This window comes from Molossus molossus, unplaced genomic scaffold (genome assembly GCF_014108415.1).
Source record: "Molossus molossus isolate mMolMol1 unplaced genomic scaffold, mMolMol1.p scaffold_m16_p_12, whole genome shotgun sequence".
NCBI classification, from domain to species: Eukaryota; Metazoa; Chordata; class Mammalia; order Chiroptera; family Molossidae; genus Molossus; species Molossus molossus.
In genome coordinates, this window is record NW_023425347.1 from 57,452,521 (window position 1) to 57,475,625 (window position 23,105).

The 23,105-nt window shown below is 43.3% G+C and overlaps 1 protein-coding gene across 1 annotated transcript in view; it reads right to left on the reverse strand.

The window, feature by feature from the left end:
- Positions 1–3,138: 3,138 nt before the first annotated feature.
- The window catches only part of PATJ (PATJ crumbs cell polarity complex component), a 332,328-nt gene continuing 312,361 nt past the window's right edge, over positions 3,139–23,105 (reverse strand). Inside the window, exons 43-45 of the mRNA XM_036256685.1 lie at positions 13,619–13,725; positions 10,434–10,557; positions 3,139–5,132 (exon numbers count right to left, since the gene is read on the reverse strand). Coding sequence (XP_036112578.1) covers positions 4,986–5,132; positions 10,434–10,557; positions 13,619–13,725 — 378 coding nt within the window. The 3' untranslated portion in view covers positions 3,139–4,985. The remainder of the gene's footprint in view (positions 5,133–10,433; positions 10,558–13,618; positions 13,726–23,105) is intronic.

Here is a 23,105-nt window from a genome sequence, read left to right on the forward strand (position 1 = left end):
TGTGAGAAATTGATTCCCATTAACATCTTAAATCCTTTTTTTTTTAATCCTCACCCGAGGACATTTTTCCATTTTTTGTTCAGATAGAGTGGGAGGGAGAGAGAGAGAGAGAGAGAAACATCGACGTGAAGGGACACATCGAGTGGCTGCCACCCGCACGACCCAACCAGGGCCGGGGACAAACTGCAACCAAGGTACATGCCCTTAGCGGGAACCGAACCCGGGTCTCTCTGGACCGCAGGTCGATGCTCTAACCGCTGAGCCAAACCGGCCAGGGCCATCTTAAATCCTTTTGATTCAGACTTTTGCTTCTGTTCATAAAGGATTAAGTGCTATCACAATTATTACCCTTCTATAGTTACCAACTAGAAAAATGGACATAATATGTGAAACTGCAGTTTTCAGACACTGACAGGCAGCACAGGATTTTGACCCCCAAGAGAAGAAAAACAAAGTCTACAATTGCCCAGTTTACTGTCAGGAGGCCATACCCAGGCCAACACTCAGGAAGGGAGGCAAATAGATTCCATCAGAATGGCTAGAATTTGTGAGGCTAGGAGGGAGCTGCATAAGGAGAGAGCTACAGAGATCTGCAGAGGGGTTCCCTTAAGTCTTTCTTAGTTGGAATATTATTAACCTGCACACGCATGAGAGGTAATTCTTCAAGGCCAGGAAAGAACCACCTGGAGTTCAGACAGGACTGTGAATAGTTTCTACCTGTCAGAGGGGAAAGACCTCATAACATACAGGCATTGGGTAGAATTCTCATAATAATGCCTCAATAGTGGGGCAAAATTAGCCCTAAACTAAAGGTTGCATTAGACCCACCCTGTTACTTGTGATGGGCTATCCTTTTAAGCAAGATCCTTTCGAGTCTTGCTTGAAAGGAGTCAAACTGATCACAAGTAACTTAACTCCATGCAAGAACAGTCCATTGCTATTTAAAGGAATACAACAGAATCCACCAGCCAACAATGTAAATTTTATAGTGCTTGGCATCTAATAAAAAATGATCAAACGTGCAAAGAAGCAGAGAAATAAGACCCATGTCCCCCACCCCCAATAACAACAATAAAAGACTCATCCATAATTAGGAAAGAGAAATCAATCAACAGAGACAGCCCCAGGAATATCAAAGATGATGGAACACTACAGTAGACAGATATTAAACTACTATAAGTATTCTTTTTTTTTTTTCCCTCACTCGAGGACATTTTTTGCATTTATCTTCAGATAGACTGGAAGGGAGAGAGGGAGGAAGAGAGAAAGAAAAACATTGATGTGAGAGAGAGACATTGACTGGTTGCCACCTACACAACCCCAACCAGGGCCGGGGACAAACTGCAACCAAGGCACATGCCCTTAGCGGGAACCTAAACCAGGGACGCTCCGGTCTGCGGGCTGACGCTCCAACCGCTGAGCCAAACCAGCCCGGGCTGTAAGTCTTAGAATATGTTCACATATATAATAAACCAGGGGCAGAGTAGGCCCTATGGGTCAAAGTTGGCCCCTGCCTGTGTTTGTAAACAAAGTTTTATTAGCTGAGCTCATTCATTCATGTACTCATTTATGTGGCAAAGTTGAGTAGTTGTGACAAAGATCACAAAGGGCTGCAGAGCCTAGAATATTTATTATCTGGTTCTTCACACCAAGAGTTTGCTGACACCTGATGTAAAGGAAAACATAAACAGAGGGAGATGGAAGATATATTTAAAAAAATTTTTATTTAAAATAAAAATTCTAAGGATGAGGCATACAATATTTGAAAAGTATAATGGATGGCATTCACATGAAGATGAATCTGATCTAATGTCTGTTTTCAAAGATGCTTATCATCTGGTGGGGCGGGCTGGTGTCTCGGACAACAAACGGTTGTGAAGAAGGGGAGTGTGGCTGAGATTAAAACAGAAACAAAAATTTAGCGGTCTGCAATTCCAAACTCCTGGAATTAAGGTGCATAACAGGTTCAAGTTCCTTTCCAAAGGACTGGTAATAATTCAAGTGCCTTGCCCTGGTGGGTTTAGCTCAGCAGTTACAGCGTCGGCCTGTAGACCGAAGGGTCTCAGGTTTGATTCCCACAAGGGAGGCAACCAATTGACGTGTTCCTCTCACATCAATATTTCTCTCTCCTTCCCTCCCTTTCACTCTATGTAAAAAAAATCAATGAAAAAATATCCTCAGGGGAGGATTAACCGAAAAATAAAAGTAATAAATTGGAGCGCCTTGCCTGGTCCTGAGCGCGGGAGGCAGGCGTGTGGAGTTGGTGGTGCTTCCTATCCCAGTGGCGTGGCTGATGGAAGTGCTGGTTTCAGCTACCTCCATACATGGGCAAGAGGTTCATGGCTAACGTTTATTTCTGTAGTACTTACTATGAGCCAGGCACTATACTAAGGGGATTTTGCTCATTATAGTGCTTAGAACTCCTCCCACCCTCAGTCCTTTCTAAAATGAAGAAACTGAAGCAATGGGTACTTAACTAACTTGGACCGTCGCAAGGCCAGACTCACCCTCTGGACTGCTACACTGGCTCTTTGTAAAGCATCTGTTCTAATGCCTGACAACATACTGCCAAGTTAATACATGAGACAGCTATTAATGGATCTCAGATTTTAATAGGACACTGGAAATCCCTGTGAAAAGTTGGATTTTTTTTTTTAATTAGGGGACAAAAATGACAAAATGGTTAAAGAAAAGAACAAAATTAGATACAGAAATTAAATTTTTCCCCCATATATAGTAAGACTCCATTTGCTCCTTAGGCAACTACATTTATTTAAAAATCTTAACATCTTGTACATACAAACATTCAGCAGTTTTATTTTTCCTGGTTTACTTCCCTTTTGTGCTAACTCCAACTAGTGATGTTATTACTATACATAAGTGGCCCAAATGATGAAGCCGAAACAATGTATGTGACTGAGAGAACTCCTTTCACAAATTCCCATCATCTTATCCTCTTAGCTTGTCAGTAAGTTCTGATGCAAAAAAGTTCTTTCGGCAAGGCAATTATTTATTAGTCATGCAAGCAGAGGCAGACCCCATTATGAGAAGCGCTAGTTCTGTCAGTTTATTGCAGCAAGGAGTATAAAGCATCCTAATTCCTTTATCAATAGACTTTGAGTAACATGACCTAAAGGATAATGTGTAAAGACACAGAACAATGATGTATTATTTCAAAATGTGTATTTAATGGCCATTCCATCAAAATCAAGCAGAATCACATTTCAAAAGTATATATATGTATATATTATTTTAAGGTGCATTTTCAAGTTTTATTCATTTCTTCTTGGAGGCCTGAGCCATTCTTGCAGATATAGTTAACATAGAATGTTCAGAGGTTGACAGCTTCTCATGCACTGAAAGGCAGGACCCTAACAATACTGCATATCTTGGATACATTAGGAATTTCAAAAGCTCTGTGTAATTTCAGAAAATGTAATACCAATCCTGAAAGACATTTTCAACATAAAATTCAGGCACTCTATACTTTGGAATAGCCACAAAGTATTCCAACAAGAGTTAATGCACTTTGTGATTATATTTACTCAAAGATAATTCTCAATGAAAACCTATACTTATTAAATAACATTTTAAATTAGAGCCCATTACATTTTGATAATTACCAGGAGCCATTTGCAGCACTGTGTTGTAGTTAAATAATGCCAACTACTTCCATTAATGATTCCAGTACTCATCTTCATGGTGCGTTTATTTATTTTTTTTACAGAATAACCTCAGTCTCTGATAAGCATCTCCTCTTTTTTTTCCATGCTAATCCCTGAATAAGACTGTCCCTAGCCGACCTTAAAAGTATTCTTGTATTTTCTGCTATAGTTGCTTTCTTAGCATGCAAAACTACAGCAAACAGGAGGCTCCCCAGAGACCAGGAAACATGAGCCAAGGAGCCATCACTGATTCCTAGGCTATTTATTTGCTCAGTCACTGTGTGGCTAAGTCCATGGCTCCACCTGTGTTCCTATAATCTGTGCTGCGAGACTGACCAGTATGGAGCCAAGGGGAAGGATATTCAAACTTGTCACTCCATGTTCCACAAGGCCAAGGCCATCTAGACCTCGTCTGACTTGAGGCAAAACTTGCTGATCTCTGCAGCGTGGTTTTGGGGCTTCCACCTCCTTGTTTGAAGACTGAGGGGTAGAAATGACACTTGCCTACTGAGATGCCATTAACTCCAGATGAACTTCCCAGACTTGAACATAATTTAGCACTGTTAGAATTCAGAACATGGATGGTAATTGTTGCTGTTGAGAAGAAGGTGCTTTTGCTAGGTAATCTGCATTTATGTAGCTAAGAAAATAGAAAGGCCTTCAGAATTTTTGGATTAGTCTGCAAGTAGATTCATCATAATCACCAATGACTAATGTATAAAGATCTAGCTAGAGAAATGAATTTGTGACTTATTTGACTGTAAGTCGTACAGAAGAGAGCACAGTAATTTCCCATAGGAGAATTTGGTATTTCATCATGGGGATCACTGGTAAATTAATTACACTGCTAATGTTTTTTTGGCATACTTGAAGAGACAATTAGCATAAGTAAATCACGAGTGAGATGACAGTTGCTTAATATTTGTTTCTGTTCACCAGATGAGATCTGAGGGTGCAGTTAAGCTTCTGTTTGAGTAGGATGGGGGAAGAAGGGCATAAGGAATGAGTACTTCTTAAGTTTAGTGTCAGCAAATATAATCAGAACCAGTTACTACTACAGTTGATAAACAACGATGTTAAATGCAAAGCAGATAAGACTCATTCAACCTCACCAAGAGGTGACAGATGCTGGGGAACATTAAGGAGATGACTGTTGATGTGGGACATTCATATGAAACCTCAGCCCTCTCTCCTGAGCAGAGAGGATGAGATAGTAAGAATGAATGAAGGTGGATTTCAGTTGAGGTTGCTTTTCATCCTCTCAGCTTCATCTTCCTATGAATATCCTACAACATCTACCTTGTGATCAAGACCCGAGGTTCATGACAGTACAGTTAAGATTACAGTCCCTCTCTGGCGTTTTAGAATGGCCACAGCTTGCTCATGAGTGACACCTTCTAAAGTCTCGCCATTAACAGCTAAAATTTGATCACCTCGCTTCAATTGGCCGTCATCTGCAGCTGCTCCCTGCAAACAAGAAACATTCCAGTTTAACCCAGTGTGAAGCAGTTAACATTCAAATAACATTAATATTATGCTGTGCATATTAAAAAATAACTTTAAAAACTACCAATTAAAGTTATTTTTAGGTAATGTTTTTAAATTGAGAAAAGAAAAATGTAGGCTATGTTATTCGAGTAGTCATTGAAAAGTAACCATAATAATGCACTGTTTAAATAACATACAAGTAGAAATATAATAACATTCATATTTCTTTTAATACAAGTAGGACCTTATTTCAATATTCAGTGCTAAAAGGAATTTTAATATCATATTCATGACTATGTAATATACAAACAAAGGCAGAACTGACTCTGGTGTTTTCTTATTGCTAATACCATCATTGTACATACAGGGTTCCCACTGCATTATTAACCTCTTGGTATTTGGTGATCTGTCAAAAATAAGTGTAGCCTCTAAATGTGTGAGTTGTATGGTATGTGAATTATATGTATGGTATGTGAATTATATCTCAATAAAGCTGCTCTCTATATAAAAACACAAAAGTATAGCATCTCTAAAATTTTGCAATATCATATTCAAGAGTTTCAACTTTATGTATCTTTGATCACCTAAATAGGTTCCTAAAGGACTACTCTCATTACATACCCAGTCATGGTTCTTCAAAATGGCACAAAGCAAGTGAAACTTGGGGCCTTTTTTCATTCTAAAGCTGATCTAAAAATGCCGTGATATTACTAGGAATGTTTTAGATGGGTAAGGAAAGAAAAGGCCTAGAAAATGTCTTATAGGAGGCTTTCCCATCTGTTGGGGAAACTGAAAATCCCTTGAAAAGCCAGTGCCATAGGGCCCTCTAAATGATATGGGGCTACTGGGAAATTAGGGACCACAGGCACCTGGTCCCTAATGGACTCATTCAGAAGCTGAGCTAAGAGGCACTAATGTTCCAGGGACCTGTGTCCACTGGAGGTGGAGGTCCTGGGGGTGGGGGGGCGGATTATTTAGAATTTCAAAACTGTGAAAAGGGTAGAATTCCTGGATAAAGCTGTAATGAAGAATACTCAAAACTAGGCCTATACAGGTGTGTGTGTGTGTGGGGGGGGGGGCGGGAACTCAAATAAAATAACTTGCAACTTCGCTCGAATCTTTTTGCTTTTTCTTTTAAGAAGTGTGTTAACTGCACTAAAGACAGGATTAAACAAGTAACTCTAATGAATACAATCAGAATTATTGGCTAACTGGACTGTATTAAATTGTACATGCTGAGATTTAAAGGCTTCAGTAAACCTCAGCTATTTGTGTAATTTGTTTTTTTAAAAGGCATGCTAAGCTCTTCAAGTCTTCATTAAAAAAATTTTTTTTTCTTTATTGATTTTAGAAAGAGAGAGGAAGGGAGAGGGAGAGAGAGGAAGGGAGAGAGAGAAACATCGATGAGAGAGACCATCTATTGGCCACCTCCTGCATGCCCCCCACTGGGGATCAGGCCCACAACCTGGGCATGTGCCCTGACCCAGAATCGAACTGGCGACCTCTTGGTGCATCAGTCGATGCTCAACCACTGAGCCACACCGGCTGGGCCAAGTTTTCATTTTCAGTAGTGCAAAAAAGGATGGTTTTTCAACTTTCTAGGACTATTGCTATATTTCAAGTATTGCTGTGCTTACTTGATAATTACTGCTAGCCTGCATCTCCCCTCCTATATGATCAGCGTGGTATTTGTGGGCTAAGCAGAGAAGAAATAATTAAATGGTTCACAAATAATTAAATGGTTCCGTCTAGTTCGGAAATGTGGCTTTTGCCCACCTGCTGTGCCCCAGCCCACTCACTTAGCCCTCCCTGTGCTGTGACGAGGCATCATTGTCTGCCTTTCGCCCGTTCTAAGGATTACATGTATGGCACATGGCATTTACTTAGTAATGGTGGTAGTATAATAAAATGAAATTCATGTGATGATCAAACTCATGCTTTTATATTTTACAGGCTCTGAAAGATTGCTCCATAAATTTTCAGGGTTGTGGAAGCCTTTAGGTCCATGTCTTTTTTTTTTTGCTATGGTAAAATCTGGCTGCTGAAGGGACTAAGACCTGAAGTTGGCTTTGATCAAACACCAGAAAGAAAATGGAAGGTCCGGACAGCCTCTGCATCAGATCGACTCAGTCTCGGAAGTCCCATATTCTCACAGAGCCTGTGCTGTTCCATGTTCTAGAGGGGAAACAGAGGCTGATGGGCCACATTAATTTCTTAATTGAGTAATAGAATTACTAAGTGAGGCTTAGGACACCAAAATATAAAAAAAAATAAAGAAAATCACATGAAATCCACACCCTGTGGACATCTAAGATCCAGAAACCTAAAACAACAAGCATTTTTAAGTGTATATGTTCAGTTTTAAAAAACAGGGAAAACATATAGCTATAGTGTCCAGATCTTCACAATTTCTACAGGGAAATGTTTAGCTTAGTGTCAGAAATTTGTTTCAGAAAGACTTTACTATTAAAAAAAAACCTCATTTGCCAGTTTTTGCTTTATTGATTCTCTTCAGAAAACTTTAATTTGGATATATTGGTTCATTCTTTTTTTTTTTTATCCTCATCCGAGGACATTTTTCCATTTTTTGTACAGACAGAGTGGGAGGGAGAGAGAGGAAGAGAGAGAGAGAGGGAAACATCGATGTGAAAGGGACACATCGAGTGGCTGCCACCCGCACGACCAACCAGGGCCGGGGACAAACTGCAACCGAGGTACGTGCCCTTAGCGGGAACCGAACCCGGGTCTCTCGGGACCGCAGGTGGACGCTCTAACCGCTGAGCCAAACCGGCCAGGGCTATATTGGTTCATTCTAACAAAAAAAGAAAAAGCCATCAAATGAAATCTTATAGCAAACTCTATGGAGGTATCTTAATAATAATAATAACAATTTGTGTTGGAATATTCTTTTTTTTAATTAATTAATTTATCCTCACCAGAGGACTTTTACATTTATATTCAGATAGAGTGGGAGGGAGAGAAGGGAGAGAGAAACATTGATGTGATGTGAGAGAGACACATTGACTGGTTGCCACCCACATGACCCCAATAGGGGCCGGGGACGAACCGCCCCCGAGGTACGTGCCCTTAGTGGGAACTGAACCCGGGACTCTCCAGTCTGCGGGCTGACGCTCTAACCACTGAGCCAAACCGGCCAGGGCTGTTGGAATATTCTTAAAAAAAAATTTTTTTTTCTTTATTGACTTTAGAGAGAGAGAGAGTAAAGGAGAGTGAGTGAGAGAGAGAGAGAGAGAGAGAGAGAGAGAGAGATAGAAACATTGATTGGCCACCTCCTGCATGTCCCCCACTGGGGATCATGCCCACAACCTGGGCATGTTCCCTGACTAGGAATCGAACCTGAGACCTCATGGTGCATGGGTCGATGCACCCCGGCCGGGCTCATTGGGATAGTCTCTTACTGAGACTGGCTGAACTAAGTAGGTTATTAGCTAAGGCTTTAGAACTTTTTCTTTTTTTCAGCTGAGAGGTTTTCATTTTCAGGTGTGCCTCACTTTACAAAGAAAGGTCCGCATCTTAAAAAATAAAACATACCCAGGGTATTCAATATTTACTATGTTACAACTTATGCAGTGTTTCCTGAATGAGCACTTCCAATGGGGACCTTTGGAGTGATCATTTTGTGTGAGCTCTGTCCATTCATTCCCACTACTCTGTCCAACTGTGATTTTATGGTTGTTTCTTTTAAAAAATCCACCAGCAATGCATGGCCATTTCACTCTCAGCCGTATGTTCTGGTGACCCTTCTAAAGCTGCCTGGCTCCAGCCCCACAGTCTGTGTGCCCGTGTAGACAGGTGCAGATGGTGCAGCTGCTGAACTCTGAGCCTCGGGTCAAAAGGCCTTAGAAGCTAACCAGTCCTCTCTCTGGACCGCAGGTGATCGACCTACAGTTATTAAGTGAGCTGGTGATGACAACATTCTGGAGGGGCTTTCGGAGGCCAGGCACAGCTTGCTAAAAGGTGAGGGCCAACCTTGCAGCCTTTCCACTATTCTTATCTACCTAGCTGGCTCCCTTAAAAGCAAAGTATAATAATGTCCCAAAAGAATAATCATCACAACTGCTTATGGTAGTGTTTCAGGAAAAGAAGAGTCTATAGGGGGCTTATCCACCTTGGGAATGATCCGACTGGGGCAGTACTGTTATCTAGAATGTTTCTAATGTGCCCTTCCCCTCCCCTTTGGCCTGTCACCAAGTCAACAGATGTATGTTTAGGAATAACATGCCTTCTCAATAGGCACCTGAGCAAGATGGAAACAGGTGAGTACATCTGCAGGTGCCTAATGGGTCCCAAAAGCAAGTGCCAAATGACTTAAGGATTAGGCCCAATTAACAAGTGATAAGATATGCACAGGTAAAAGTGGACTTGTATTTAGTGTTAGTATAGCTTTCTAGAAAGAGGAAGTATCTATCTTTATTTCTTCCTTATTTCTTTCTTTTTTTGTGTGTGTGAAGACTTTTATTTATTTAGGAAAATAAAGCTAAAGAAGACAATCGGATCAATTAATAAACAAATGACTGATATGAAATCAATGAAGAATAAAATTGCAATATAAGTACTGAATACTTTTCAGAGCTTTTCAAAATTTATAATAAAACTAAGTCCCAACTTTAAAAATCCTAATGAAATTAAAAATAATGTATCTAAGACCAATCTGGAGGCATGTACACCATGACCCTGTGTATTAAGTAGGATGCATTGGAATATTAATTCCTGAAAAACAGGATTATCTAGTCTTAGTCTAACTTATTGTGCTGATCCTGCAAGTGCTTGGCAGAGTGCTCTAAGGGAGAAACCACTTTAAGCTAAAGTGTCCTGAGGTTTTGGGTCATGGGCAGCCATTAAGGTCGCACTGATGGAGGTTTGTACAAAGCTTCATGCCATGTGACCCTCTTGTATCTGCTACCTTTTCTTAAAGGAGAATGAAACTTTGTTCTAGGCCACAGAATACCAAGGCCAGCTTCCAAAGAGCATGGCACTGTTTCTGATGTTGTGTTGCTGAAAGAAGACACTCTTTAAAATCTACCAGCATCTACTTTTGTAATAGAGTCCAAAGAAAGATACATTTCCGTGGCTCCACTATTATAAAAGAGCGTTTCTTCCCTCAGTTTGGTGTGGGAATTTCCTATAAGATGAAAATGAAATGAGCATACATGTACACATCTAGGTATAGACCAAAATAAACCAAAGCACTTAAAAAAAAAATCTCACCTAGGTTTGATTAAAAAAAAAACAAAAGTACAGTAAAAAAGGAAAAAATACCTTTGCAAATATAGTCTTGACATAAATTGGCAGGTCTCCATGGGGACTTCCATAACCCCCTACAATACTAAACCCCAATCCTTCAGAGCCTTTCTCCAAAGTAATAATCTTAGGTGGAGGTGTTCTGAAAACACAATGCATGCTGTTTAATTCAAGGATATTGAGAAGGAATTTCATTTTCATGGAAGAACACAGATTTGAGAGAGACTTTCATACTGCGAAACTATTACAGTCAAATCAAACTCTGAAAGAGCAATTAGATACATTTTTAAATTTCCCATGTCATGCTGGACTAATGACCAATGGTCTTGATGTTTTAGGGGTTTCTCTTTCATAAAATCCAAGGTTTTTTATTTACAAATAAAGTCATGATGCTGAAATGGTCAAAGAATCCTTCTATATGCTTAGTTTTGAGCTCTTAAATTGACTGTTTAAAACTGAGTGGAACTTTACATCCTTAAAGAGTGTGAATGGAGAAGGGAGGTGGTATCGCCTTAGCTTGGCGTGCCAGTCTGCAGGGCTTGTGTCCTGACCCGGGGACGGCAGCCTGACAGCTCAGCAAACTGAGGTTCTTTTTCTGCCTGAACACCCTCACACGCCTGCTCCACCACTTCCATCTAAGGTGGGGCTCATTCTTCAAAACCCACCTCCCATGACTCCCTTGGGAGGGTTAGCCATGCCTTCTCCATGCTCCCTTAGCACTTGGCCCGGATTTCCATTATGGCCCTTGTTATAGTGTTGTGTTTACTTAGCCAATGTCTCCTCTACTAGACCATGAACTCCTTAAGTCTTAATCATCAATTAAGATGCACTATGCACTGGGCCCGTCACAAACTCAGGATCATGACTGTAAACGAGAACTGAAATCCAGGCAAGAAGAGAGAAACCGAGGTAAAGCAAAATGTTTGATAAAGGCAATCTGTTTCAAATGCATCGTTTCGATTTTCAAAGCTTCGTCCAGTGTGGAAGTCATCTCTCTCAGAAACAACATGGCTAAACATTAAATTACCTATGTGGGCTCAAAGATTTAAATCTAAGTTTAACTAATCCCCATTTCTTATTCCCAGACGTGGTTGTCCGAGGGGTAAAATCCTGTAGGAACTCTGCCCCCCAGACCCTGTCATCTCATTTGCAGCCGGAGGCTCGTATTTGTCCACTGGCAGCATCACATGTTCTGTGCAGCGTGCTGCCTGAGGGCCGAGCCAGGCATGTAAACTCGGCCATCACATGTTCAGGAAAAGTTGCACAACTGGGATAGAAGCAACCCTTGAATATGCTGTTCTGTCTGACTAGTCTTCTCTCTCCCCTTTCCCCATTTTGCTTGGCTTATTTCAGGCCTGATTCTCAGCTGCCCCACACCGATACCAGTTGTTTGGTGAGGTCCTTGCTGGCTGCTGACAGCAGGCATCCACATAACTGCCGAATGGCTCTGCCGTATAAACTGTTGGCTGTTCTGAACGCCACTCCTGCTTTTTCCAATTTCTTTAAAACTCGGCTTCTGCATTACCACCTCCAAGTACACTCCCTAATTGAGTTATGCCCCTTCTCATGGTTTCACGGGCTCCTGGGCTTACTTATCTCTCTCAGGGAGCTTGGCTTTCCTACACTTGTCCCCTCTTTTACAACCATGGATTTCTGGGTCTGTTTTCCCAGTTCTCCGGCAGGCCCTTGGGGACTGGGCAATGCCTTCACCTACGTTTCTAAGGCTGAACCCTCAGGACCTAGCACTTGTACAGTGGGTAGCCTTAGGAAGGCACTCAATAAATATCTGCTGAAATGATGATGAATTGTCCCCTGTGGCTGAATGGTAATGACGTCACGAATAAGGCTCTACCTTTCATCACTTTGTGGCCTAATGAGGACTCTCAGCAATGACCCACTGGCTAGACACAAACTTGGTTTATGTTTCCTCTTTCAAACACAGGCCCCCCATTTCCAAGAATATTGAAATGGGAACCCAGATGTCCAAAGCCATTGTTTTAGAACTAGTCCCTGGGGCCCCCCAAATCATTAGGGACCTTTATCATCTTGTCTGTTCACACTTAGAGACCAGTTTTGGGGGAGAGAGAGGGCAATGTCAGATGGAGTGTGCCTCCATTTATCTCGTATTTTCAATTAGTTGTAAGTTTTTGTGTAGAAGACTAGTAAAAAAAAAATCTCTGAATGTTAACAGTTGTTGGATTATAAGTAATTTAAATTCTCTTAAACTAGTGGCTCTCAACCTATCAGGAGCTGTGCAGCTGTGGAATCATGAAAAAAAAAAGACACATCAAAAATGCTAAATGTATACTAATTTCTCTTCCTATAAGGGTACTGACTTTTTTGTTTTTTAAGAAAAGAGTCATTTTAACTTGAAAATGTTATATTTTCATGTATTTGTCATATTTTAAAAGCTTGTATTTTATTACTTTCATAATGAGAAAATAGTAAAATGAACTTAGTTTAATATTCTTCCCTCAAGAAAAACAAATCCCAAGATGTCATTTAAGTTGATGAAATACCAGGAAACAGTTGGGAGTGGCGGTGATCACCAGATCCTTCCAATAAACCGTTCAGATTAGTTAACAAATATTTATTGAGCACCTACTAGTGACCAGGCACTGGTAGTACCGAGAGGAATAACTTTAGACAGCATTTCTCAAAGTACGAATCCTCTGCCTGTAGGCAACTCTCCCCGGAGAAGCCACTGCAGACCATCCACTCAGAATCTCTGAGCACAGGGCCAGGGAAATTAGCATGTTTAAATATGCTCTTTGGATTATTTTTATGCACATCCTAGTTTGAGAAACACTGCCTTAATGAGCCATGTTCACTGCAATGGATGGTTTTAATTAAGGACGCCAGCAAGCATTGCAAGATTTTGCTTAGAAAATGGAGGAAACCTGGTTCCTTGCATAATCAAGCAGGGCGCAGCTGGGCTGTAAATCTGCGGTTTCTTCGGGGAGAAGGTGTAGGCACGTGTCAGTGCCCAGGCGCCTGCAACCAGTCTGTTAGGAGCCTAGCCAGTGGAACAGCGCTGCGAGAAATAAGGAAACCCTGGTGCTCTCTGGGAGATGTTCTACGAGCTAGAGAAGTAACGCACACCTCACCCCCTCCTCTTTAGGAAGTATGCTCTAGAATCTGGAAAAGTTCTCACTGAGCTTTGCCCACACACATAATAGGCACTCTGCCTTTAGAACACTCACTCTGTGTCTTCCGAATGGTGCTCAGCCGAGGGTGAGCCCAGGTGGTAGCTCGCAGACAAGCTCTCAAGCTGAGTCGCTATGGCGCTTATATTGGTATCTGCTACAACCTGGGGGAAAAGTGAGAACAAAGCAACCCATTACAAGTCAGGGAGAAATAGAGAAAGCATAGTATATCTAATGGTCAGTTCTCAGTCCTCATCTTATTCAACCTATCTGCAGCATTTCACACAGTGGATTACTGTCAATTTATTTTCACTTGGCTTCCCTGAACCTGCACTCAGGCTCCCTTTCCACCTTCTGTGTGTTCCTTCACACCCCAAACCTCCCTCTGTGTCGGAGTGCCCCAGGGCTCAGTCCTTGAGCTTCTTATCTTCCCCATCTCAACATAGCCCCATCTGTATGATGACAATTCCCAAGTCTGTATCTCCAGTGCCACCTCTTCATTAACTCCAGATATATCTGTCCAATCACAATTTGCCATTCCCAGTGGGATGTCCAGCAGGTATGTCAGACCTGCCATGCCCACACCAAGCCCCCACCTCCACTGTCCCTGCAGCATTCTTCATCTCAGGCAGCTGCCGCTCATCCATCCTTCCAGTTTCGGCGAACACCCCGGTGTCACCCTTGCCTACTCGTTCTGTCACAACCCACATGCAATCCTCCTAAAATCTACTGGTCTTTCTACATTTCTCTTGCCTGGAGTTCTACAGGAGCCTCCCCATTGGTCTCCTTGCTTCAGCCCCTCTGCCACGCAGTGTATAGCAGATAGAACGGTCCTGTTAAAATACAGATGATTGCCCTGGGCAGTGTAGCTCAGTTGGCTGGGCACTGTCCCATGCACCAAAAGGTTGCTGGTTCGATTCCCGGTCAGGGCACATGCCTGGGTTGTGGTCTCTATCCCTGGGAGGGGGTGTGCAGGAGGCAGCCGATCAATATTTGTCACTCACATTGATGTTTCTCTCTCCCTCTCCCTTGCTCTCTCTAAAAAGCAATAAAAAAAATTTAAAACAAAACACAGCAGATTATTTTACTCCTCTGCTTAGTATTGCCCAAAGGAAACCCAACTCCCCTGGATCACTTGCTGAAGTCCTTACTACAAGGTCATCTGTAGGTGATCTGCTCAGTTATATCTCTGCCCGGATCTCCAAACATCCTCCTCTGTTCCAGCCATGCCGGCCTCCTTGCTGCACCTGAGTCGGCAGTGGCGGTGCCTTCTGCCAGGAGTGCTGGGCGGCTAGCTCCACTTCCCTCAGGTGCTTCCTCAGGTCACCTTCGCTGGCCGCTCGCACTGAAATGTCCACACCAACACCTGCCCAACCTTTCATATCCTCCACTGCCTTGCTTCCTTTTACCACATTACTATCTAATGCACTGTGTGTATTTCACCTTATTTATCATCTATCACTTCATGTCAGAAGGTGTGGGCAGGAAGTTTGTTTTGTTAACTACTGTATCTGCATTATGAAAAACAGTGTCCAGAATATATTAGATGTTTAATTAATATTTGAATGAAAGAGTGAATATCTCTCTGATTTGCCTTCCAATTTTTTAATGTATTGATTTGAGAGAGAGGAGAGGAGAGAGAAAGTGAAACATTGATTTGTTGTTCCACTTATTTATGCATTTATTGGTTGATTCTTGTATGTGCCCTGACCAGGGACAGAACCCACAACCTTGGCATATTGGGACGATGCTCTAACCAACTGATCTACCCAGTTAGGGCCTTATTTGCCTTTTAGATGGTCCCAAAGGTATAGTAGAATAACAACATTTAAACATTCACTTTGTATTTCTATCCTGCAAGAAACATTCCAAAGCATTCAGAAGAAATATGGTACAGCTCCGACAGCCCATACTAGGACACAGGAAGGGGTTCTGGTGTTTGTTCAGTTACTCCCATGTAAATGATACTGTGCCGAGTTTTAGCTTCCTCATCTGTCAAATGGGAACCATAAAGCCAGCGCTGTCTGCTTCCGCCTCAGCGAGTTATCAGAGCTTCTTTCTCAAGAGCTCCTGCTTCTGCTCAGTGGTCCTCCTTCTAGGCTATAATTCTCGGTGCGCAAACAGAGTGAAGGGGCTTAGCCTGACAGCAGTGAAAGGAGCTTGACTCGACTGCAGTTTCGGAATAAACCAACAGAGGGCACAGCTGCCTAAACCTGTAAGCTCAGTTGAATCTGTTAATATTTCAAAGGAAAGCAAGTGACTGGGCAACCCTGGCCCCAGCTACCGCTGGACCAAAACACATTTTAGGTGAAGCCTTCTACTCTAGGGGAAAACATTGCTAAGTGGAAATACCATATATAAAGAATGACTAACAAACTGGGGGAGTATTTAGAATAAGAGACAAAGAGGAAATGACAGATTCTCCCTGACCTCAAGCGTCTCTCCACAGACCACCAGCCCTTTTTACTGTCCCCCGCAGCAAGTGTTTTGGAATTGTCTTTGCATGTGACCTCTGTAACCTTACTTACTCTTAACCTACACCATCTTCATAAACCCGCTCCATTCCGGCTTCCATCCCCATCACCTGGCCCCAGCGTCCACCGCCTGCCTCTCTGGCTTTGCTCACTTTTCAAGTCTTTGTTATTCTACTCACCCCTGTGGCTCAGTTCTGGGCCCACTTCCCACTTGCACACTTAGGGTCTAGGTGACAGTGTACATATTCCCATAGCTTTAAATGCCAACAACATGCTGACAATTTCCAGCCTAGTCATTATATCTCGTTGCCAATTGAACATCTGCATTTTAATATCTCAAGGGGTTATTAAAATTAATACAACCAAATTGAAACTCTTGATCCAACGACTGAATCCCTTCGATTCATTTCCCCTCTAGTTTCCCACCTTTAAGTGGATGGCCCCTCCAGCTGTCTAATTAGAAATCCACTAGTTATAATATTGAGCATCCTTGATTGCTGGCTGGTGACTTCCAGCTGGAAAAGCTAGGATGCTAACCATACTCAGGCTACTCTCTGAATATCACCTGATCCTTCCCTCTCTCACCGGACCTATGTAATCCATCAGCAAGTCCTCTGCAGTCTACCTCCAAAACACTTCTTAAATCGACTTACTTTTCATCTCTATGGTGACTATCCTACTTCAGTTAAATTATCAGCTGCCTTTTAACTGGAATCCCCACTCATTTTCTTCCAATCTCTCTTCCACAGAACAGCCATTTATCTTTTAAAATATAAAATGAGAGCGCAAATGGATAATGCCATTCCCCCGCTTAAAACCTTTCAGTAGTCTCTCTTAGTACTTGGCATAAAATTCACACTCCTTAATTATATACACAAAGCTCCTCCCCTTGCTACCTGTCTAATCCCATCCATCTCCTTCCTTTCCATCCCACATTCCACAATTTTCTCCGCCTGGAACCCAGCCTCTCTCTCCACACACTCCTTCTCCCCAAATCAGCTGGCCTGGTTAAAGTCACTCCCCTCAGACAAGCCTTCTCTGGCTACAATGTTTACATTAGCTTCTCTGTTCCTCTCCACAGCACTCCTGAAGTATCCCTCACAAACTGTCATGCATCTGTGTGACCACGGTTCCCACCCAGTCACAGGACTCTGAGGATAGGGCTGCTTCTCAGTGTTAATGTGCCTGGCATCTGATCACCTAATGATCATCTCTGGAGTGATCAATGAATCTAAAGCCTTCCTAAAGAAAAGGGATTATGACACTCAGTTTTGTTTTTTTTCCCCCTCGCTCGAAGACATTTTTGCATGTATCTTCAGATAGAGAAGGAAAGGGAGAGGGAGGAAGAGAGAGAAAGAGACACACATGGACTGGTTGCCATCCACAAGACCCCAAATGGGGCTGGGGACAAATTGCAACTGAGGCCCATGCCCTTAGAGGGAACTGAACCCGGATCTCTCTGGTCCGCGGGCTGATGCTCTAACCGCTGAGCCAAACTGGCCAGGGCAGCACTCAGTTTTCTGAATTTCCACAGAACACGTGAGACTGATAGAGGTAACAAGACGACTAGTTTTAGGTCCTTTTAAGAAGGGAAAAAATGTAATAATAGAGGCAGTTACAAAATGGAACGGCACTTTAGCACCCACCAAAGCAAAGACGGACATGTACTCTCAACTGGCTGAGAAAAGAACCTTCTGTTACGAGGCTGAGGAAGCAAGTCAGTAAAATGCTGTTTCTTTTTTTAATTTTTAATTTAATTTTTTATTTATTGATGTTAGAGAGAGAGAGGAAGGGAGAGAGAGATAGAAACATTGATGAGAGAGAACATCAATTGGCTACCTCCTGCATGCCCCTTACTGGGGATTAGTCCCACAACCTGGGCATGTGCCCTGACCAGGAATTGAACCAGCGATCTCTTGGTACATGGGTCGACACCCAACCACTGAGCCACACCAGTTGGGCAAATGCTGTTTCTTTCTAAGGTACCTTTCAAAGCCAAGATCTGATGGCAACCTGCTCATTTCTTTACCTGTTTAGTCAATATATTACAGCAGCACTACAAAGCTGAGCACTTGCTCTATGCTAAATACTTGTCTGAGTCCTACAGAGGTGGGTGCCATTATTATTCCCATTTCACAGACACCCGGAGTGGAGAGGTTAAGTAACTGTCCAAACGTCAGTTAGGAAGTGAAGGCTGGATACAAATCCACACCATTTCACTCTAGAATCTTGTGCTCTTAATCAGGCAAAGTTCCTGGTGCGAGGGCAGAGTTGCAGTGTGGGGGGGGGGAGGGAGAGGGGCAGAGACAGTCCAACAGCAGACGCACGTGCAGCAGGTGGTCAGTATGGCATGTGCTTGGTAACAGGCAGGAAAACATATCCCACTGCCCCATACCACACAGAGAGGGTGTGGGAGACAGACACCCCACAGATGTTACAGAAGGAAAGCTTTTTAATTTTTAGAAAGAGAATAAACTTTCAAGAGTCCATGAAATCAGCCATATAAATTATGAAGCCAAAGTGATAGTTCTATTTGGGTAAAACTTAAAAAAAAAAAAAAATCTAGCTAGAAAATGTAAAAACATTTCTACAACATCATCTTGCAAAAAAATTCACATCCCTCTAAAATATAAAGGCCTCTAGCTCACCTCAGAACCCCTAAATAAAAAGGGCCTCCCAAACACTGGTATTAAATCCTAGAGATCCACCTAGGACCCTAGGAGCTACCCAAGCCCATGCTTTTTTTGACTTTCTTTTTTTTAAATTTTTATCCTTATCCCAGGACATTTTTGTGGTTATCTTCAGATAGAGCGCGAGGGAGAGAGGGAGGAAGAGAGAGAGAGAAACATCCATGTGAGAGATACACATCTACTGGTTGCCATCCACATGACCCCAACTGGGCCGGGGACAAACTGCAATCTAGGTACATGCTCTTAGTAGGAACCGAACCCGGGTCTCTCTGGTCCATGGTCCGACACTCTAACCGCTGAGCCAAACAGGCCAGGGCTCCATGCCTGTTTTGTAGGAGTGGAACCCAGGGGCTGCGTGGGCAGCATGAAGGGTTTTCACTGACAGCTAGGTCTTTTGCGGAAAGATAAGGAGAGCACAAACCTGTCACCCCCAGGGGACTTGACAGCCCCAAGGCATTTGCATCAACCATCTTGGTTTCCAAGTTGATTGGCCTTCCCAGGGACTGACTTGTGGAAGGGGATGATCAGATCTCGGAAGGGAGTGCATGCTCAACTGGATAAAAGTTAAGATGTGGCCTAGAGTCTTGGCTCAGCCCTGCATCTGAAGAGCTTGCTCTCCTACCGCCCCCTGCCCCTGGGACCGAAGAACATGGAGGTAAGGCTGGGAGAGCTCTATTTGTGTGTTTGAAGTAGGGGAAGGCAAACAGGCAAATGAAAAGTTTACTCAGTTTTTGAAAAAAAGGAAATCTTGAATTCGGGGTACAAACTTCTGTGGTAGGGTCAGAGGACAGAAATGGGAGCAGAGGAAACCCAGGCAAAGCAAATGTGTTTCCTGCTGTCTAACAAACAGGCTTGCAATAGATGTCATCTAGTGCGGGGGTGGGGGCAGATGTGAACTCATGCCGTGCCAAGTGGAGAGAGGAGCAGGGGACAGGCGTCTGGGTAAGGCAGGGAGGCGCTGAGGTCCTTAGACAATGGGTGCTAGGCCTGTGCAGCCTGAATGTGGGGTTCAAGAGCGGTGGTGCCTGCAGTCTTTGGACCTGGCTAGGCCCAGCTCCAACTCTTAGAATTGGTAGCCTACGGTCTGGCTTTTTACAGACCAGCAACCCACTTCCCCCCTCCTCCCCCCGGGGACCTGGGGATGTGGCAGATACCCTATTGCTTCCCACCCACCCTCAGGACCATCAGCCTAGTTCTAAACCTCTGGGCCTTCTGAGTTCCACCCACTGCTGCACACAGGCCACATGACAGTGGTCTGCAGGGAAGGTCATGGACACGACCGCTGGGCGACGGGTGTGCACATACCAGCCGAGCAGATCTCCCTGAGTTAGTGTGAGCTCGCCCCAGCCGTCTAACGACAGCACCTTGTTTCCTTACTCCCTCTCCAAACCTGTGATGATCAGAACTTTGACAAGTGCCTGTCCAAGGAGAGGGAGGCCACTGACCTGAGGGAAGAGGAGGAGGAAATCCCTTCATCTGAGGAGAGGGAGGCCACTGACCTGAGGGAAGAGGAGGAGGAAATCCCTTCATCTGAGGAGAGAGAGGCCACTGACCCGAGGGAAGAGGAGGAGGAAATCCCTTCATCTGAGGAGAGAGAGGCCACTGACCCGAGGGAAGAGGAGGAGGAAATCCCTTCATCTGAGGAGAGGGAGGCCACTGACCTGAGGGAAGAGGAGGAGGAAATCCCTTCATCTGAGGAGAGAGAGGCCACTGACCCGAGGGAAGAGGAGGAAGAAATCCCTTCATCTGAGGAGAGGGTGACTTGTGAAATGAAAGATGGGGAAGAAGGCTTACCCTCTGAGCCTAAGGAGCATGCAGAGACCTTTGAATTAATGGAAGAGGAAGAGCCAATAAGCATCTTTCTCCTTCCAAATGTGTTTCTTCTTCCCACTGTAATTCCTCCCCTCTCTGTGTTTCCCCCTCCAACTGCACCTGCCCCTCAGTCTGTGTTTCCCCCTCCAACTGCACCTGCCCCTTACTCTGTGTTTCCCCCTCCAACTGCACCTGCCCCTTACTCTGTGTTTCCCCCTCCAACTGCACCTGTCCCTCAGTCTGTGTTTCCCCCTCCAACTGCACCTGCTCCTCATTCTATTTTTCTCCCTCCAAGAGGGTTTTCTCTTCAATATTCATTTCCTTCTTAAATTCTGTCTCCTCCTCAAACTGCTTTTCTGCAGGGAGGTATTTATTTTGATACTCTCTCTCGTACCTTGGCTCCTTATGGCATTTGATAATATAGGTTATAAGCAAAACTAAATTCAGACAGAATTGTATATTCTACATTAGAACAATGTATGTTTAATAAAACTTCTAGCCCTGGCCAGTTTAGCTCAGCACTTAGAGCGTAGGCCTGCAGACCAAAGGGTTGGGGGTCAAGGGCATGTACCTGGGTTCTAGGTTTGATCTCTGGCCCTGGTCAGGATCTTGTGGGAGGCAACCAATTGATGTGTCTCTCTCACATGGATGTTTCTTTCTTTCTCTCCCTTCCACTCTATCTAAAAATCAATGGAAAAATATCCTTGAGTGAGGATTAACAAAAAAATAAAAATAAAACCTCAAATTGAATAAGAAAGCACGGGTCTTTAGTGCACAAACCGTAGGACGAGTACCTCTTTAAAACCAGTTTTGGGGGATTATGTTTTGGAGAATTGAGAAGTCAAAATATTTTCAGGTAACAACAATATTACAATGCACAAAAGCTTTAGCTCCTGGCTTAGACCTTTCCAGAGCTAGTGATCCTCACAAAGGAATATGATTAACCCTTAGCTTTGTTAGGACTCAGATCTTGCAGAACAAAATACAGTTGGCATGCACACCCAGCCTGGATCCAGAGTGCAGCCACGCAGAGTAAAGATAGGAGGGCTGTCAAGGTAAGGCGATTCCTGAGGAAGCTGGCATCTTAGGATGGGACGCACTACAAAAGAACAGTTAAGACAAGCTTGCCTCACTCTGGCCAGGTAGCTGGATGGGTTAGAGCATCATTCTGATTTGCCAAGGTTATGGGTTCGATTCCCAGACAGAATACAAACAAGAATCAACTAATGAATACATAAATAAGTGGAACAACAAATTGATATCTCTCTCTCTAAAAAAATTAATCAAATAAAAAAATTAAAAAGAAAAGAGCCCGGCTGGTGTGGCTCAGGGGTTGATGATGGAACTATGCACCAGGAGGTCCCCAGTTCCATTCCCGGTCAGGGCACATGCTTGGGTTTCAGGCTCGATTCCCAGTAGGGGGTGTGCAGGAGGCGGCCAATTGATGTTTCCATCATCATCAATGTTTCTGTCTCTCTCTCTCCCTCCCTCTCTCTGAAATCAATAAAAACATAATTGAAAAGAAAAGAAAAGCTTGCCTTGTCCCATGCCTGGCATTTGGTGTAACTTAATGAAGTAGAAAGCACATCTGCTTAAAGTTTTTATTTAGGGCCTAGTCATACTGATTCTAGTGACATCAGAATGTATTGATTTTAATGTGTCTTTTAAAAATATACTGGTCTGAATGTCAAATGTTTGAAGTGTAGTGGCACACACCTCAGTTGCCACCTGGAAAACCACTCTACTTCCAGGACTTTATTTATTTTTATTTTTATATATTTTTATTGATTTTAGAGAGAGACAAAGGCAGAAGGAGAGTGTGAGAGAGAAACATTGGCTGCCTTCTCCACGCCCCTACTGGGAATTGAACCCTAAACTTGGGCATGTGCCTTAACCAGAAATCGAACCTGTGACCTCCTGGTACATGGAATAATGCTCAGCCAACTGAGCCACACCGGCCAGGGCTCCACTTCCAGGATTAAAAAAATTTTTTTAGCATCCACTGACTTCAAGCCTATATTATTATAATGCAAGTAGTAAAACAGCCCTTCATTAATGCTTCCCATTTGCAACCCACTGTTTTTTTTAAATTTTTTTTTTATCCTCACCCAAGGACATTTTTCCACTTTTTGTTCAGATAGAGTGGGAGGGAGAGAGAGGAAGAGAGAGAGAAAGAGAAACATCGACGCAAAAGAGACACATCAAGTGGCTGCCACCCGCACGACCATCCAGAGCCAGGGACAAACCGCAACCGAGGTACGTGCCCTTAGTGGGAACCGAACCCGGGTCTCTCTGGACCGCAGGCTGACGCTCTAAGCGCTGAGCCAAACCAGCCAGGGGTGCAACCCACTGTTTTTATTAAACATTACATCCCATTCAATCCTCACAGCATCCGTGGAAGAAAGGAGCTATGACCCCTATTTACAGGAAACTGAAGAGTTAAATGACAGAATTCAAAACGCCAACTTTCTGACACTCCCGCCACCTGCCTGTCCTACAGAACTTCCACTAGGCCTTCATTTCAACTTTCAAACCTTCAGCTCTTTGTCCTCTTCCTGAAGTTTATCA